We start from the raw sequence: 17,142 nt of genomic DNA, 5'->3' as shown, positions 1-17,142 counted from the left end.
GTTTAATGACATCCCAGCACGAAAAATACATCAGGGTGTCAAACTATGGTAAATGCAACACCAATTGTCTCAGAAATAAATAACTTGTAGTAAATTCCATAGCATGAAAAAAAAAAAAAGCCTTTCCCTGTGTGATGGACTATAAATGTATTAAGTCTGTGTTTAAATCTATGTTTAAATCAGTCACTCGGTGTACGCGATGTTACACGTTCTTGAGGAACAAGGCCGCACCACTCAGAAGCCAAACGTTCTGGTTTCCCCCACATGGAACGTTCATGCGTGCAATGATGTGATCCCGAGCACTGCTGTAGTAGATGGGCATAGAGATGACTTTATCCAACCCATAGGGCTCTGGTGCCTCCTGTAGGTGAAAATAAGACAGAAGCATGTACGTCACGATTTTACTGCCACTGAAACAACTGCTTCCTTTACTGTATTATATTTTCTTGGGAGTCAGAACTGACTTGATAGTGATTTCCCTAGAAAGTAGGCAAGGCATGGTAGACCAAACACTTTTGGGGCATTTTCACCATTTTCGGGGCACTTGTTTTTCATTAAAAATACACAAGAATTAATTGAAATAAACATTAATGTAATTTATGTGCTTGCATTAATAAATGAATGGCAAAAGATATAAAAGGCATATTTGATTAATTAATAATACCTTTTTGGGTGTTTTATAAAGGCAATTTTAGAATGAATTACTGAAAAAGGCTTGTTAATCTCAAGGCAGCATAGTGGTGATTAAGGCAAGATGGTGCTAGACTATTGAGGCATGGTGCTGCACCATGCTAAAACAAGCTAGGGAAAACACTACTTGACAGTTTGGATATACAAAACTGAAAGGGGGTTCAATTCTCATAATTATGGTGTAAAAACAATTGATTCCTGCACCTAGAACTTAATGCCAAATCATGTAGCATGTTACCTGTCTACTGATGTTTAATGGGAGTTGCTTCCCTTACTTGAACCTTTTGAACTAAAATATTTTAATATCTAGGACTAAGGTTGTGAACATGTTATTTCTTTTAAAAGGATGACATCAGAGGGACTATTGTCTTCTTCCTAGGCAGGAAGTTAAACAATAATATTCTGTACAGCACATATATTATATGTCTAATAATCTACACATATATGACATGCCATAAAAATGACACTTGTCTAATACCTGCAAAACACATCCAACAATGCCTTCATCACATATTATATAAACATATTTACCTTTGGTATCCAGGCAACGCTGCATGGAGGAATAGCCGAGATGCTGGGTGAGTCTCGCTGGTTTTCAGACAATCTTGACCCATCGAAACTACATCCCTCCAGCTGTAGCCCCCCAATCCTGATGGTCGTGCGTGCCCCCTGGATCGACCCTTGCCACGTGCAGGCAAACTTAAGACTGTCCATGGAACATTGTATCTCCCTGAACAGTACCAGAGTTATAATTAAAACACACATTGAAGACAAATGAAACATGAAATTATTTAGCAAACCTATTAAATATCTTTGCCATCAGATTTTTCAAAAGTTTACTTTTTCTTCTTTTATGTCATACAACTTTGAAATACCACATTCACTTTATTAACTGCTGGTTAAAAATAATTATTATTTAATAGCAGTTTGGAACCTTTATTTAATTAGATATCAATCATAAGGTAATTCAAACACACAGTCTACATAATAAGAATAAAATGTATGGCTACATCAGCCAATCTCTCTCTGTCTCTGTGTGTCTCTGTGTGTCTCTGTCTCTGTCTGTCTCTGTCTCTCTCTGTCTCTCTCTCTCTCTCATTATTTTATTTTATTTCAAACATTTGATAATTTTGACAGTATTCAAAGAAAACCTGTAACATTTTCTCAGCAAAAGATCTTTTATATGTACTTTCCCCACAAACAGGACAGCACATACCATGGCCTTGATATACCAGTTGTAGGGCACTGTTGTTGGGACAGGGGGAAAAATCCCAACTGAGTCCAAAGAGGGGATTCAATCATATGACCCTGCAACTTAGCCAGGAGCTCTACGGACTGAGCTGGATCCAACCCCAGGCTCAATAGAGGTCACCCGACACCCGAATCCACTGCACCTCACAGTGTATTACGAAAACATGTCTGGATAAAGGAATTACCTGGCTGTCTGCTGTCGGAAGGCGTTGAGGAAGGTGTCTGGATGAAAGAGTTCCGACAGATCGAGGGTCTGAGTCAGGAGGCTTTCTGTCTCGGCGCGCTCCACCCATGACTGGATGGCAATCGCCCGGGTGACCAGACCGCGCAGGTAGTGCAGAGGATCCTCGGGCCCATCCCACCGGTTCTGCCAGATTATCGGGGTCTGTTCGATGTAAACAGTGAAAGATGTTTTAAAAATAAACGTCTACGATAGAATGGACAAAAACTTGAATGGATATACATGTATCTATATGACTTTTGACAATTAAATTATTATGACCCAAAACAGTCTACTTTATGAACACTATTTTATTTTTAAAACTGAAATTGGATAAATATCTGTAACCCCTACCTCTGATAAGAAATACATGAAACTTATATCAAAAATGTGATACAGATACAAAAATAAAAGCTGAAAAGACAAATCTGAAAGCTCTACACCGTACTTAAATGAAAGCAATTTTTTAGCATTTCAGATCAAATCTATTATATTTTGTAAACAAATATTTTATGAGATAAAAAGATAACCTTTCCATATCCATGTTAAAAAATGTATAAACTTAATGATTACATTTAATTAAATTTCTTTATGAGCTTCACACTTTTGCACAGCATAATATGCTTTTCACAATTTATTTATTACACAGATGACTTTAAAATCTTAGAAAATAATGTGGGTTTTATGCCTCATAAATTCGAAAAATATTTTACCTCTTGGTTGAGAAGAGCTGCTGCCAAGTTCTGCACCTCATTAGTGAGGAGTTGTGTGCCCCTGATGACCTTGCTCAGCGCTGCCAGTGATTGGTGGACGCTCTGTACAAGCTTCACAGCGTTGTAGCGCTCGAGAAGAATGAATGAAACGATCGGAGATGACTTGCCGGTCTTTTCGCTTGGTGGAGCAACTTTCATCTGAATCAGCTGTGAGCCCTGCCAACAAAGATTAACTAACATAAGCAAAAAAATGCAATAAATAGAGCTAACCGGCCTCAGTGGTGTCATGGTTAAGCCATCAGACATTAGGCTAGTAGATACAGGGTTTGCAGCCCAGTACCGGCTCCCACCCAGAGCGAGTTTTACGACTCAATGGGTAGGTGTAAGACCACTACACCCTCTTTTTCTCTCACTAACCACTAACAACTAACCCACTGTCCTGGACAGACAGCCCAGATAGTTGAAGTGTGTGCCCAGGACATTGTGCTTCAACCTTAATTGGATATAAGGACGAAAATAAGTTGAAATGAATGAATGAATGAATAGAGCTTTGACCAAAAGTATTTTTTAATGTGGAAAATATCAAATATCAACTTTTATTGTTTATGTTAATTGGTATTTGTCGAGGTCCTGTTGAAATAAATACTGATTAACTAGATGAAGTTGACATTTTACATATTAAAAAACACGAGTAGCGAGTTCTATTTATCCTATAACACTTCTAAAATAACACTTTAATTCAATATTTAGTAAATCACACTTCTAAAGTCACCTTCAATTGGTAATATAACATCATTATAATTAGAACAAATATCATCTGACATCACACACAGTGACTAATTCTTATCAATACTTTATGCTCAGATATACAGGTCTTGTTGGCTTGTCAACAAATGACCCATTGACAATAAAACATCATCAACTGTTTTAATAAAGCAAAATATCAATTAGTTTTAAGACATGAATATTATGGGTAAGCCAAGTCACAAATTGAGAAAAATAACCACATGTATTTGTCTGAACATTCAGCTTTACTCTTCATGCTTCTGGTAAAATAATCAAAATCAGCGGTAAAAATTCATGATTTGTTTTTGGTTTTCTTATTCAAATATCTGATATGTATGTTTAACTCCTATCCACCCAGCTTTCCAATGTGAAATATGTAATTTTTAACCTACATTATTCAACATCAAACTGTAAAAAACAACTAATTTAACACTATTTTGATGTGTGTCATAGTTTAGAGGACATATCAGTCAGTCTACCAAAATAAAATTTACAGAAGAACTTATTAATATTTTTTTGAAATATTTTTTTAAAACCCTACGATCACGATCCATGACGTCATTGTTTATGAGTTTATTTTTACTTTCAATTGACGACGAGTAATCCATCCATCATCTACTTCAAAGTCTGCATTATCAGTTATTTTCGGCAAATACATCTTTTACAAATCTTCAGTTTTCATTAAATAATAATGTCCAACATGTTTTAAAAGAAATAATGAAACAAATAGCGAAAAATCGAACCCATGTGCACGTTACGTTATCAATAACATTTACACAAATTTACACTATTTTTTTAAAATCAAGATAGAGAACTCCTGTGAATGTTGACAGCTGTGTTTACGAAGATCAGTTGATCTCGACTGCAGTCGAGAATGGGAGGGAAAGAGTTAAAGGCTAATTGATCATGCAATATTTTTTGAACTGATTTAATGCTAATCAGTCCTGCGCAGCAATATAATATCCAAATAACCGATATGCAATAAAGTGGATTCAACTGTACATGAAGTTATAACTGTCTAAAACAAAACTCTGCATTACCAATAAAGACCTGCCATATTTTGCTAATTTACTGAACTAGGAAAGGAATATTTGTTTATATGCTTGGGAAAGCTGATTTACCTGGTTGAGTTTCTTCCACAAGTTGAGAATGGGGCTGAGCTGGTTGGCCCAGACTTCCTTGTCGAACTTGCTGGCCTTGATGTCCGAGCGCTGTAGAATTCTGAGCTGTAATATCACCTGGCTGCTGATGATCCTCTGTGTCGATCGCTCAATGTTTTCTGGTAGCCCGAAAAACGACGGCTTGTCAAATTCTGGTAGAGATTCTATTACTTCTGTGAAGTCCTGTGAAAAAAAAAGCAATTCACCATTGAAAACAAATGCACAGCAGTATAACATGTTATCTTTCACATATTTACCATATCAAGCATCGAAATAAGCATTGTGTCTGGTATGAAAGTTAGAACATTGGTACGATAAATGAAATCTGGAAGTAACTTTATCTAGTGGGTGATGCTTAAACGCGGATTGCCGAAATTGCTTGCAATTGCACAAAGTGCACACAAACATTAGTGCAATTTCGAAGGAGAAAACGAAACAAGGAAGTCAATTCATCTACTGGATGCAGAATGACTACAATTGCTTGCAAACATCGATGCAATTCCTTACATGGAATTCCGGAATGCACTGCCTGGTTTATGTTCGGAAACAAAACTACCGCTTGTTGAAATTTTTGTCCAGAACGAAACACCGTTCTCGACTTTTCTTACATGTGGCAACCTCCCAGTAACCTGAACGACCGTTCTCGACTTATTTCAATGCCTGCCATATGCACTTCATCTTGGAACATATTTTGACATATGTGTATCTATGATTGACTTCTACTGGCCTCAGTGGCGTCATGGCAGGCCATCGGTCTACAGGCTGGTAGGTACTGGGTTCGGATCCCAGTCGAGGCATGGGATTTTTAATCCAGATACCGACTCCAAATCCTGAGCGAGTGGTCAGCAAGGCTCAATGGGTAGGTGTAAACCACTTGAACCGACCAGTGATCCATAACTGGTTCAACAAAGGCCATGGTTTGTGCTATCCTGCCTGTGGGAAGTGCAAATAAAATATCCCTTGCTGCTAATCGGAAGAGTAGCCCATGTAGTGGCGACAGCGGGTTTTCTCTCCAAATCTGTGTGGTCCGTAACCGTCTGATGCCATATAACCTGTAAATAAAATGTGTTCAGTGCGTCGTTAAATAAAACATTTCTTTCTTTCTTTATGATTGACTAGTGACGTAAGCCCTACAGAAACAAGATAAACATAAAATCTTAAAATAGATCCAAGCACAAAATATTATGGTTCTCAGTGGAAAACTAAAACCTATATCTTCTAACATTTTTGTTGCAATTAGGGGTGGGGGTGGGGGAATATAGCTGTTAAGTATACACACTAATGACTTTAGTTTTAATTGTCTGATTAAATTCATCCACTCTATGTACAAACAGTATGTGGAAGGTGATGATGCAGAGGTCCTCAAATCTTTAGGATTGGTGTCCACAAGTATGGGTAAGATCCCAAAACTGGATTTGGAAAGCTTAATAGTAATATGTAAGTAATGTCTTTAAAGCTTATTGCTGTACAGCTCCATGATCTGTGATACACATTTAGATGGGACGATTTTCCATTTCAGAGTTTGACCAATTTTTGTTCCCGATTTTACCCAACTTTATTATTGTCTTATTGTTCAAAAGTTTCCTATTAGTATCATGTTATAATTTTACTACCATGGCTTTGGAAGACAAAAGGGGAAGAAAAGAACAACCACTTACCCTATAGTTGGTGCTTGTGGGCAGGTGGAGGGGTCCCAGTCTCTTGTTCTTGCCCTGTGGCGACAGCACACTGGCATCAAAGAACTGTTTCAAGTATGTCACCAACACACGCACATCAAAGGGGTTGTCCACCCGGCCACCGTAGATGGCATTCTCAAAGAGTCCGTGAATGAACAGCCACTGTACATCCTGACCTATAGCAGCCAGGAATTTTATTTTATTTTAAATAAATGAAGGTAAACAGCATGTCTATAACATTTCAAGTGTAAGACGCAAAAAAATGAAACAAGACATTGGACCATGGAATTTAGACATTGGGGGGCCGGGGCACTTCAGGTTCGAGGGCCCCTCAACATAGAAATTAAATTACATGACAAATAAAAAAAATAAACTAATTTTATAATTATTACATTTTTTTATGAAGAAAGTCCTTAATCTGGGGGGCCCCTCTGACGGGGGCCCGGGGCAATTGCCCCCTTTTCCCCCTTATAAATTTCGGCACTGTCCTGAAGTGTCATATAGTGTTTGTTTATGCAAACGTTCATTTGTCAGAGGCCTGTTGTTGTGTTCTGTGATATAGTGTCCAGCTTCGAAATGGTTACATTCATTACAAAGAGATTAAAAAGGGACCAATAATAATGTTGACAAGATTTGTTTTCTCAACAAAATAACTAAAGATGAACATACCTGATCCTTGGCAGAGTCTGTCAATAATACTGGCTCCAGCACGGAGATCACCAAGTGAAAACTCATAAAACTTTGTCCAACCCTGGAACAATGGGAACATTAGCATGGTACAAGTGAAACTAACTCACTAACTCACTCACTCACTCACTCACTCACTCACTCACTCAATACGATATTTAAACAAGCATTCTGAGAATACTACTAAAGCAATACATTTCCCTTACAGGGCCCAACAAATTTTTGTATCAAAGGCCATAACACTGTCAAAAATGGGTAAACTACATCTGAATGTCAAACATGATAAAGCTATACACAAACTTTCAGTTCAATATTTCAAGCCACTGCAAAATTAAAAGTTGGGGGAAAAAATGTTTGTATCACCTACGTTCAAGGGCCATAACTTATGTCAAAAATGGATAAATCACCATAGAAGTCAAACTTGATCTGCAACAGTACATGATTAACTATACACAAAATGTCAGCTCAATATCTCAAGGCATTGTGAAAAAACATCCAGAAAACTATATGTGGGACACATGAATGAACAGACAGACAGATGGAGATGAAACCTATAGTCCCCTCCAGTTGAACCGGTAGGGAACTATTAAATTGGATTGATTGACTGATTGATAAGATATTTTACTACACAAAGAACAAAAGGATTGGGCACTAGTTTACCAACTTACAAGGCCCTCTCCTATATACATACAATATGGATGGCAACGATATTCATTACATAACAGTATATTTACATTACATTTAAACAGCTACAGGTGAATAGAGGAATAAAACAGTATATACAAAAGAACAAAAGAAAAGATATATCTTTTGTTTTATTCTTTTGTATATGTTGTTATTATCGAACTTACAAATAATCCATATGGTAAACAGCATCCTGAATAAATTGTATGTAATGAATGTATTTGGCATCAAACCAGGTTATTAATATAAAATATAGCAATGCCAGTTCTGTTAAACATACTATTGTTTAGAGAGCTTTTTCAGATTATATTGACATATTTTAATAAGTTTAATTTCAAATGATACGAAAATAAGGAAAAAAGAAAATGGAAAAGCAAATTATTTACTGGTACATGTATATTACGAGTGAAAAACACCCCACAATTTCTAAAAAAATCCACCCCTAAAACAGCTCATTTGTTAAATTAAACTGAGATTTACCTGTGGAATGTATGTGCGTCGTTCCTGTACAACAGCATGGAACCAGGCCAGAGCGAATAGTGCCTGACTCCTAATGACGCTGCCACCACGACTTATGTACTCAGGACTCCACGACTCAAATGTGCGCATCAAATTTCTCTTTACTCCTGGAGGTGCCTAAAATCAAACAACAAAATGAGTTAATTGTTTTACACTTTAAAAAGATGTAGATTATTTTTAAAACTTTACAAGATTAGTGAATGTATTTACCAGTAATTACAAAAGGTTTTTTAAAATATAAATTAAAGTAAAATAAATAGAGCCTAGCTGCAGTTTTATGGTAGATAAAATGAGTATGTAAATACACGCTTCAGATTTTGATTAAAAAGGCTATAAATGTTGTCAGTTCAACTCGGAAAGCAAAAATATTAAGCTAAATTATGGACTAAACCAAGCTTTCTTTCACATATTCTCCTGTACAACTGCAACACAGTATACTCACTTCGTAAGTGATTTTCAGACTCGATTGTAGCAGGATGGTTGGGAATTTTTGGTGTACCTCTGCTGTCAGCCATAGTCTGAAGTCTTCATGAGGCTTCATCATGTTAATTTCCTAACAACATGAACAAATCACACTGTCAGTAAATAAACATAATGATAAGCTGAGGAAGGCTAACTGAAACTTCGTATATTAACAAGCATTCTAAGAATATTGCTAGAAGCAATACATACCCCTACCAAGCCCAACAAATTCTGTGAAAAATTAGTAAATTGTCATGAAAGTCAAACTTCATCTGCAACAAAGCTATACACAAAATTTTAGCTCAATATCTTGAGACACTACGAAAAACCTCCTAAGTTAAAGGACCATAACTTTGTCAAAAATGGGGTTATCACCTTTAAAGTCAAACATGATCTGTAGCAGTAAGTGGTAAATCTACACACAAAATGTCAGCTCAATGTTTAGAGGCATTGTGAAAAAAAACGTCCAGAAAACTATTTTTGGCACATGTGGACAGACAGACAGACAAATGGTAGGGGAATAAAAAAAATTATTCTGTTTTACTTCTGGGCCCGTGTTTATAAAACTTAAAGTCTAGACTTTAATAAAGTCCAGACTTTAACCTAATGCTATTTGAATGGCATTGCCATGACATTCAAAGTCTGGACTTTATTAAAGTCTAGACTTTAAGGTTTATAAGCACGGCGCCAGATTAATAATTTCTTTGATACAGGTTTATCCACAGATACCTAAAATTATAATTGTAATAAAATAAAATAATGTACTTTTTCCAGCAATGGCAACCATGCTGTGACAAGATGGAGATTCTTCAGACAGAGCCACTCGCCATTTTGTGAAGACTCGTGAAGCAACTGCATTGCCAGGTCTGCCTGACCTTGACCCATCGCAACCTGAAACACATTGACAAATCAATTTCTTTAGTAAAATGATCAAACCTACATATTTTAGTGTAACTTGACATGTTTCAGTTTAATTTATATATTTTAATCCATGTTAAAAACAGAACATCCATTTATATATTTTTAACTTGAACAAATAATTAACTACAATGGAAAGAATGAACGAATCGATTAAGGTTTAATAATACCACAACACGAAATATACATTGGCTATTGAGTGTCAAACAACAGTAAATAGATAAATGAAGTAATTACCAAATCAATATTAAAAATTCAAAAGTTGAAATAGTGTCAGAAGTGGGATATGCAGGCACATTTTATTTTCAGCATTTGATAAATATTCCTTTATTATTTATTCAAGTCAATTAAATGTTAAATAAAAGAAATAATATTTTGTTTATAAAATAAATTAAATAAAGAATAAAAACATAATGATATTTTATCAAGACCTATCAAGTTTTACAAAATAAACCACAGAAAAAAGAAATAATAACAGAAAAAAGAAATAATAACCTGGTGATATTTATCGAGGCCAATTATTTCCTGTGCCATCTCCTGCAGCTCTTGTGATGGATCAGCACCGGGGGAAATAACTATGAGAATAGGTTCTGTTGCCAAGGTTTCCTTGTACAGCTTCTTGACACTCACACTGGATGGCGACAGCTCCTTCATAGCTACAAAACACATCCATTCATGTTTAAACTAGATAAAAACCCTTTTTAAATGTCCAGTTGTTTTAAATAAACGTAATATTTTAAAGTTAATGTTTATTTTATTTAAGGACACCACTAGGGCATATTAATTTACTTCAATTTATCATTAGCTATTGGATGTCAAACATTTAATAATTGTAACACTTGTCAGAGGAAACCTGCTTCGGTTTTTCATCAGCACTGAGGGATCTTTTATATACACTTTCCCACAGACAGGACAGCAATTACCACTGCCTTTGATATACCAGTTATGGGACATTGGTTGAGACAGAAAATAAAACCCACAGAGTCTGCCACCACTAGGGCATATTAATTGACTTCAATTTATCATTAGCTATTGGATGTCAAACATTTAATCATTGTAACACTTGTCAGAGGAAACCTGCTTCGGTTTTTCATCAGCACTGAGGGATCTTTTATATACACTTTCCCACAGACAGGACAGCAATTACCACTGCCTTTGATATACCAGTTATGGGACATTGGTTGAGACAGAAAATAAAACCCACGGCGTCTGCCAAGGTTGGATCCTATGACCCAAGCGCCTCAGGCAAGTACTCTAAATCCTGCCATATATTTATATATATATATTATCATGCATATACAGTTGAATCCTGTTGGTGCTCGAGAAAGTGTTCGACCCATCGGGTAGTTCGACCCAACCATTCGGTCAATATCGTGTAAGTGTAACTCGGGACTTCGTTTTTGGTTCAAGCGTTGTGGTGTGTTCGACGCTTTCAAGTTCGACTCGACGAGATTTTACCGATATATATATATATATAATTAAAAGAAAGAAAAAGAGTTATACTGATGAGTCTTAGCTGAAGATGAAAGAAAATGCCGTATGTATTTCAAGTCAATAATCTGCATGACTGCCTTTAGAATGTTGTCTAAGCCTGCTGTTAACTTACACAATGCTCTGCAAGCGAACTGGCTCATGGCACTCTGCAGTCGGTCAGGTCTAGCAGCCTGTACCACAAGCACTTGCTGGAAGGCTGTGGTTTTCTTCTGGATAACTGACGGGAATTCTTGTTCACACTGGCTGCTGCGGGCAAAATTGGACCACAAGTTGGTGTCATCCATGTTTAGTTGTTGGTACAAAGAAGGGAAGTTAGCCTGAAAAGAAGTTTTTTTTTTTTTTCAAAATAGAAAATATTCACAAATAAACCAGACTTTGATTATTGTTCTTAATTCTAGATGCTATAATCTGCCCCAAAATACAACTACCATTGACAAAAAAACCCCAAAATTATTAAAGTTAATTCAAACTAATTCTTTTATTTTAACAAAACTAAATTAATCATAAATTTATATTGCAAATTATTTACTTTTTAATATCAGTATTGTTGTGTAACATAACATTATCAGTGATTTTTGACCGATCTAAATTTACAGTTTGCTCCTCAAAAGGAAGCTACTTTTAAAAATGTTTTACGTCAGTTGTCTAATGATGATCGTATTATATTTCAGAATGACTAGTTTTCATGGGGTTTTTAAGGTCATTAATTGTCAGAATTATTTACAACTTCCTAAAACTACCGATATGTTCTAATACCTAACAAACATTAAAAATAAAATAAAAAAATTCACCTTTATGTCTTGCCTCGACATATTTGGACGGTGAGATATTACCTTTGTAACAGCCATATATATCAACAGCAACATTTTGCTCTACATTAAGACTTTACTAACAAGAGTAAATCTTAGATCAGTGGAACTCTTGTCATAGGTGTGCCTTTGGATGTCTATCACAGAGTTAAAAAGAGCAACACATGAACTTATACATCACATACCTTCATAGCACTGACAGCCTGAGCTCTTTCCTGGTCCACCCACGCTGGACATTGGTGGTCTCCCTTGATATCAGCCACCAGTATGCCACTGAATGCATCCCACTCCTGTAACAAATACGTAAATATTTTGAATCAGAAATTTACTGACAGAAAGAGAACATAATGAATTGAAACAACAACAATAATAAAATAATAATTGAAAACATACTACAGGATGAGTTGCAAGACTGTCAAATATTACCAAGTGATACAATTACCATCAAAGATATGTAATAGCAAGTGATCAAAAATTAGCTTGGGTGATTATAACAAAGTTCCTGTCTATTCCTGCTGAATATTCACCTGCATTCTGTGAATCTTTTCCATTGTGAACATTATGGTATCAATCATAAAAAAATTCCATAACATTTTATGAACAATATTTAAATAATATTATATTCAGTATTGTAATCATTCTGGTCTAAAACATTTCAAATTTGGCTCAAAATATTTTGAAGTTTTAACCAGACTGGCCAATAAAAAAACAAAGATAGAGAGTCCAGAAAACAATCAGAGCACCTTGGTCCAGTATTTTTACTATCACACAACCATGGTGAATATCTGAAGCTAAATTTAACCATTTAATGTAAATATATCTCAGCGCAAAAGGTTAACACAATTGCCTTATGAGAAGTAACAACTATATTTCAACTACAATGACGTTTGATATAGGTGAGACACCAGTTTTGAGAAAGAAATGTTTTATTTAACGACACACTCAACACATTTTATTTACGGTTATATGGCGTCAGGCATATGGTTAAGGACCACACAGATTTTGAGAGGAAACCCGCTGTCGCCACTACATGGGCTACTCTTCCGATTGGCAGCAAGAGATCTTTTATTTGCGCTTCCCACAGGCAGGATAGCACAAACCATGGCCTTTGTTGAACCAGTTATGGATCACTGGTCGGTGCAAGTGGTTTACACCTACCCATTGAGCCTTGCGGAGCACTCACTCAGGGTTTGAAGTCGGTATCTGGATTAAAAATCCCATGCCTCGACCGGGATCTGAACCCAGTACCTACCAACCTGTAGACCGATGGCCTGCCACGACGCCACCGAGGCCGGTCCCAGTTTTGAGATTAATATATATCCACTTACATTTTCTTGGAACAGGTCAGGTTTTGTACCATACACCATGTGCATGGCAAACATAAGACGGTCAGCCTTGAATAGAGAACGACACACATACTCGTACATAAAATACTGCAGGCGGTTTGTCAAAGTCTGTATCCTCATTTCAGTACCACTGCCATCCTAGAATAATAATTTGAAAAAAAAAAAAGAAAAAAAAAATTAGAGTACAACTAAATTTCAAAGGAAAATAAATTTGAATTTTTTTTTCCTTTAGTAACTATCACTTTGTTCTGATCCAGTTGGCCAGAATGTCTTGTTTTGTCATGTTTTATTGTTGCTGTTGGATCTACTGCAAATTTTCTTTCTCTACAAATAATTTTATTTTGTATAATTGTTTTTGATAGCATTGACCATAGCTTCCCATCCACTGTCCCATTAATTCTATAGTATGCCTATTAAGATTATATTATATTTTGCCAAACCTTAATTAAAAAAAAAACCCAAAAATATTTACTATAACCAAACTAATAAAAAATTGCCCTGAATTATATTTTTTTCCAAGGTATAGTTTTCCTTCTTTTCGCATCTAATTTAATAATAGATATATCTTAGTCATATGGCCTTTAATAACTGACATAATATTCTTGTCTTGTTTTCTTTACCTCACAAAAATTAGTCCTTTTTCTCTCTCTGCTATTGGTTTTACTTCTTATTGAATTCACCCCCCAACCCCTCACCACCCCAATCACCAAAACACCCCCAATTTAATGATGCAAAGCAAATTTAGTTTGTAAGGATGACCCAACCAATACTAAGCCTCTACAACAAGTATCGAATGATCCGAGACCACTGTTACACATGTAACGGAAGTACGTACATGTTTACTGATGAGCGCTCGCTGAAAGAGTCTGAGGAAGGCAGCCAGACTGAAGCGGTACATGTTGTTGATCTTGGCCAGGTCTCGGATCACAAAATACAAACAGCTTCCACTCTCTGCTAGCGGCAGGTAAGTGTTCCGCTCCTGAAATCAGGCAAAAACACGATCGTAAGTAATTAAGTGTCATATTCATCATATATGGAGCCAATCAGATATTTCACAATATATGTCTATTTATGTGGTGAAAAAAGAAAACGTATGAAAAACATACACTCCAAATAGCATAAATAAAAAATACCTGTACTTATAAAATGTTGAAATTTTCACTGAAAGTTTATATTTTGAACTTGGAAGATAATGCTGTAGAAATTAAAATGACAAGTTTTGTGCTTATATCCAATTAAAGTTCAAAAACACTGTCTTGGGAACATAAATCATCTGCGTCAGCATTCTGTCAGGAACAGAGATTATGTATAAAGTCTTTAATATGAGAAAAGTTGGTGTAGTGGCTTTAAACTTCTCCACTGAACACTAAATCAAGAGTTTGAGTTGCCAGCAGGATGTGAATCCAGCATCTACTGATGATCTTTAGTCCTTCCCACGGGTAACGCTATTTTGTTACGATGGTATTTATATTTTTTAAACACAGTATTTTTTATTATTATTTGTTTTTTTAAATTTAACGACACATTCAACACATTTTATTTATGGTTATATGGGAAAAAAAAAAAAAAAAAAAAAAAGTTTTATACAACTCGCTCAACACATTTTATTTAAAGTTATATGGCGTTAGACATATGGGTAAAGACCACACAGATATTGAGAGAGGAAACCCGCTGTCGCCACTTCATGGACTACTATTTTCAATTAGCAGCAAGGGATCTTTTATAGGCACCATCCCACAGACAGGATAGTACATACCACGACCTTTGTTACACCATTTGTAGAGCACTGGCTGGAATGAGGAATAGCCCAATGGGTCCACTGACGGGGATCAATCCTAGACCGACCGCGCATCAAGTGAATGCTTTACTACTGGGCTACATCCCGCCCTTACGTCAAATTGAACTGAAATTATTTACAAAAAAACCCCCCATTATTCTTGGAGGCTGGGAAGGACTACAGGTTTGTTTACCGAGTAAGCAGGAAGGGGTCTTTTAAATGCATACATAGTGAGGTCCATGGTAGAGAATGTGGGACCAACCTGATCGAGGGAAGCCTGTAGCCGTACGGACTCTGTGAGCGAGTCACTGATTGTAATGCTGCTGGCCTTGGTCTTGTTCAGAGAGTCCAGCAGTTCCTTGTTCTCCAGTATGCTGCCCTTCGCATTGGCAAGTTCCTGCAACAACAACAAACACAGCCTTCAGTTTAAAACAGTTGGAATTTCGCAAAAATTTTAAAACATTACTATGTAACTTCAGTCCTAACGTTTTACATAAAACATGTGAATCACGTAACAAGATTATATTCAAATTAAAAAGGGAAAAATAACAACTATCATTATATTAACACTTGAAATTAAAGATAACTTTCAGTGGTTTTCATGTTAAACACAAGATTATTGACAGTTTACTGCATCTAATATATACATGATGGTAAAATGGTAAGAACTGTTGGATATAGGATAATGAAAGAATAAATATATATTCCAGGTTTAAATAAACATAGAAAAGTCAGAAAAGAATAATCCATTATAGATATCTGGTGCCTAATTCACTAACCTCTTGCAACTTTGCGATCTTGCAGTGCAATTAAAAAACAACTTGCAAACACAATGTGATATTGCCTAAGAGAGGTTTGTAAATTAGAGCCCTAGCTTATTGCATTTAAACGTTTAACACCTGTCAGATGTTAGACGACACAGACATTCGCAAAACATTTAATCATTATTTTTAAGCAGCAGACTGCTCACCATGAATGTTCTGAAAGTTAGTTAATGCCACCATAAAAACATTACTGCCATCACAGGACCTAGGACAACTGGCTCACCTCTAACAATATAAAAATAGCACAGACTATTGATAGAGAAACACTGTCAGAATGACTGGCTCACCTCTAACAATATTAAAATAGCACAGACAATTGATAGAGCAGAATGACTGGCTCACCTCTAACAATATTAAAATAGCACAGACTATTGATAGAGAAACACTGTCAGAATGACTGGCTCACCTCTAACAATATTAAAATAGCACAGACTATTGATAGAGAAACACTGTCAGAATGACTGGCTCACCTCTAACAATATTAAAATAGCACAGACAATTGATAGAGCAGAATGACTGGCTCACCTCTAACAATATTAAAATAGCACAGACTATTGATAGAGAAACACTGTCAGAATGACTGGCTCACCTCTAACAATATTAAAATAGCACAGACTATTGATAGAGAAACACTGTCAGAATGACTGGCTCACCTCTAACAATATAAAAATAGCACAGACTATTGATAGAGAAACACTGTCAGAACGACTGGCTCACCTCTAACAATATAAAAATAGCACAGACTATTGATAGAGAAATACTGTAAGAACAACTGGCTCACCTCTAACAATATAAAAATAGCACTGACTATTGATAGAAATACTGTCAGAACGACTGGCTCACCTCTAACAATATAAAAATAGCACAGACTATTGACAGAGCAGAACGACTGGCTCACCTCTATCAATATAAAAATAGCACAGACTATTGATAGAGACATACTGTCAGAACAACTGGCTCACCTCTAACAATATAAAAATAGCACAGACTATTGACAGAGCAGAACGACTGGCTCACCTCTATCAATATAAAAATAGCACAGACTATTGATAGTGACATACTGTAAGAACAACTGGCTCACCTCTAACAATATAAAAATAGCACTGACTATTGATAGAGAAATACT

General features: G+C 36.0%; 1 protein-coding gene across 3 annotated transcripts in view; it reads right to left on the bottom strand.

The window, feature by feature from the left end:
• The window catches only part of LOC121374143 (cytoplasmic dynein 2 heavy chain 1-like), an 81,757-nt gene continuing 64,615 nt past the window's right edge, over positions 1–17,142 (bottom strand). For all 3 annotated transcript variants that reach the window (XM_041501104.1, XM_041501107.1, XM_041501105.1), the window contains 16 exons: positions 15,455–15,589; positions 14,251–14,394; positions 13,398–13,553; positions 12,255–12,359; positions 11,373–11,577; positions 10,262–10,422; positions 9,614–9,739; positions 8,829–8,939; positions 8,348–8,503; positions 7,166–7,247; positions 6,479–6,672; positions 4,782–5,003; positions 2,875–3,090; positions 2,127–2,326; positions 1,222–1,420; positions 1–361 (listed from right to left, as the gene is read on the bottom strand). In XM_041501104.1, the coding sequence (XP_041357038.1) occupies positions 203–361; positions 1,222–1,420; positions 2,127–2,326; positions 2,875–3,090; positions 4,782–5,003; positions 6,479–6,672; positions 7,166–7,247; positions 8,348–8,503; positions 8,829–8,939; positions 9,614–9,739; positions 10,262–10,422; positions 11,373–11,577; positions 12,255–12,359; positions 13,398–13,553; positions 14,251–14,394; positions 15,455–15,589 (2,571 nt within the window). In that variant the 3' untranslated portion in view covers positions 1–202. The remainder of the gene's footprint in view (positions 362–1,221; positions 1,421–2,126; positions 2,327–2,874; positions 3,091–4,781; positions 5,004–6,478; positions 6,673–7,165; positions 7,248–8,347; positions 8,504–8,828; positions 8,940–9,613; positions 9,740–10,261; positions 10,423–11,372; positions 11,578–12,254; positions 12,360–13,397; positions 13,554–14,250; positions 14,395–15,454; positions 15,590–17,142) is intronic.

This window comes from Gigantopelta aegis, chromosome 6 (assembly GCF_016097555.1).
Source record: "Gigantopelta aegis isolate Gae_Host chromosome 6, Gae_host_genome, whole genome shotgun sequence".
Lineage (NCBI taxonomy): Eukaryota > Metazoa > Mollusca > Gastropoda > Neomphalida > Peltospiridae > Gigantopelta > Gigantopelta aegis.
The sequence above is the reverse complement of the archived record's forward strand: the minus strand, read 5'-3'. Positions and strand labels throughout refer to the sequence as shown.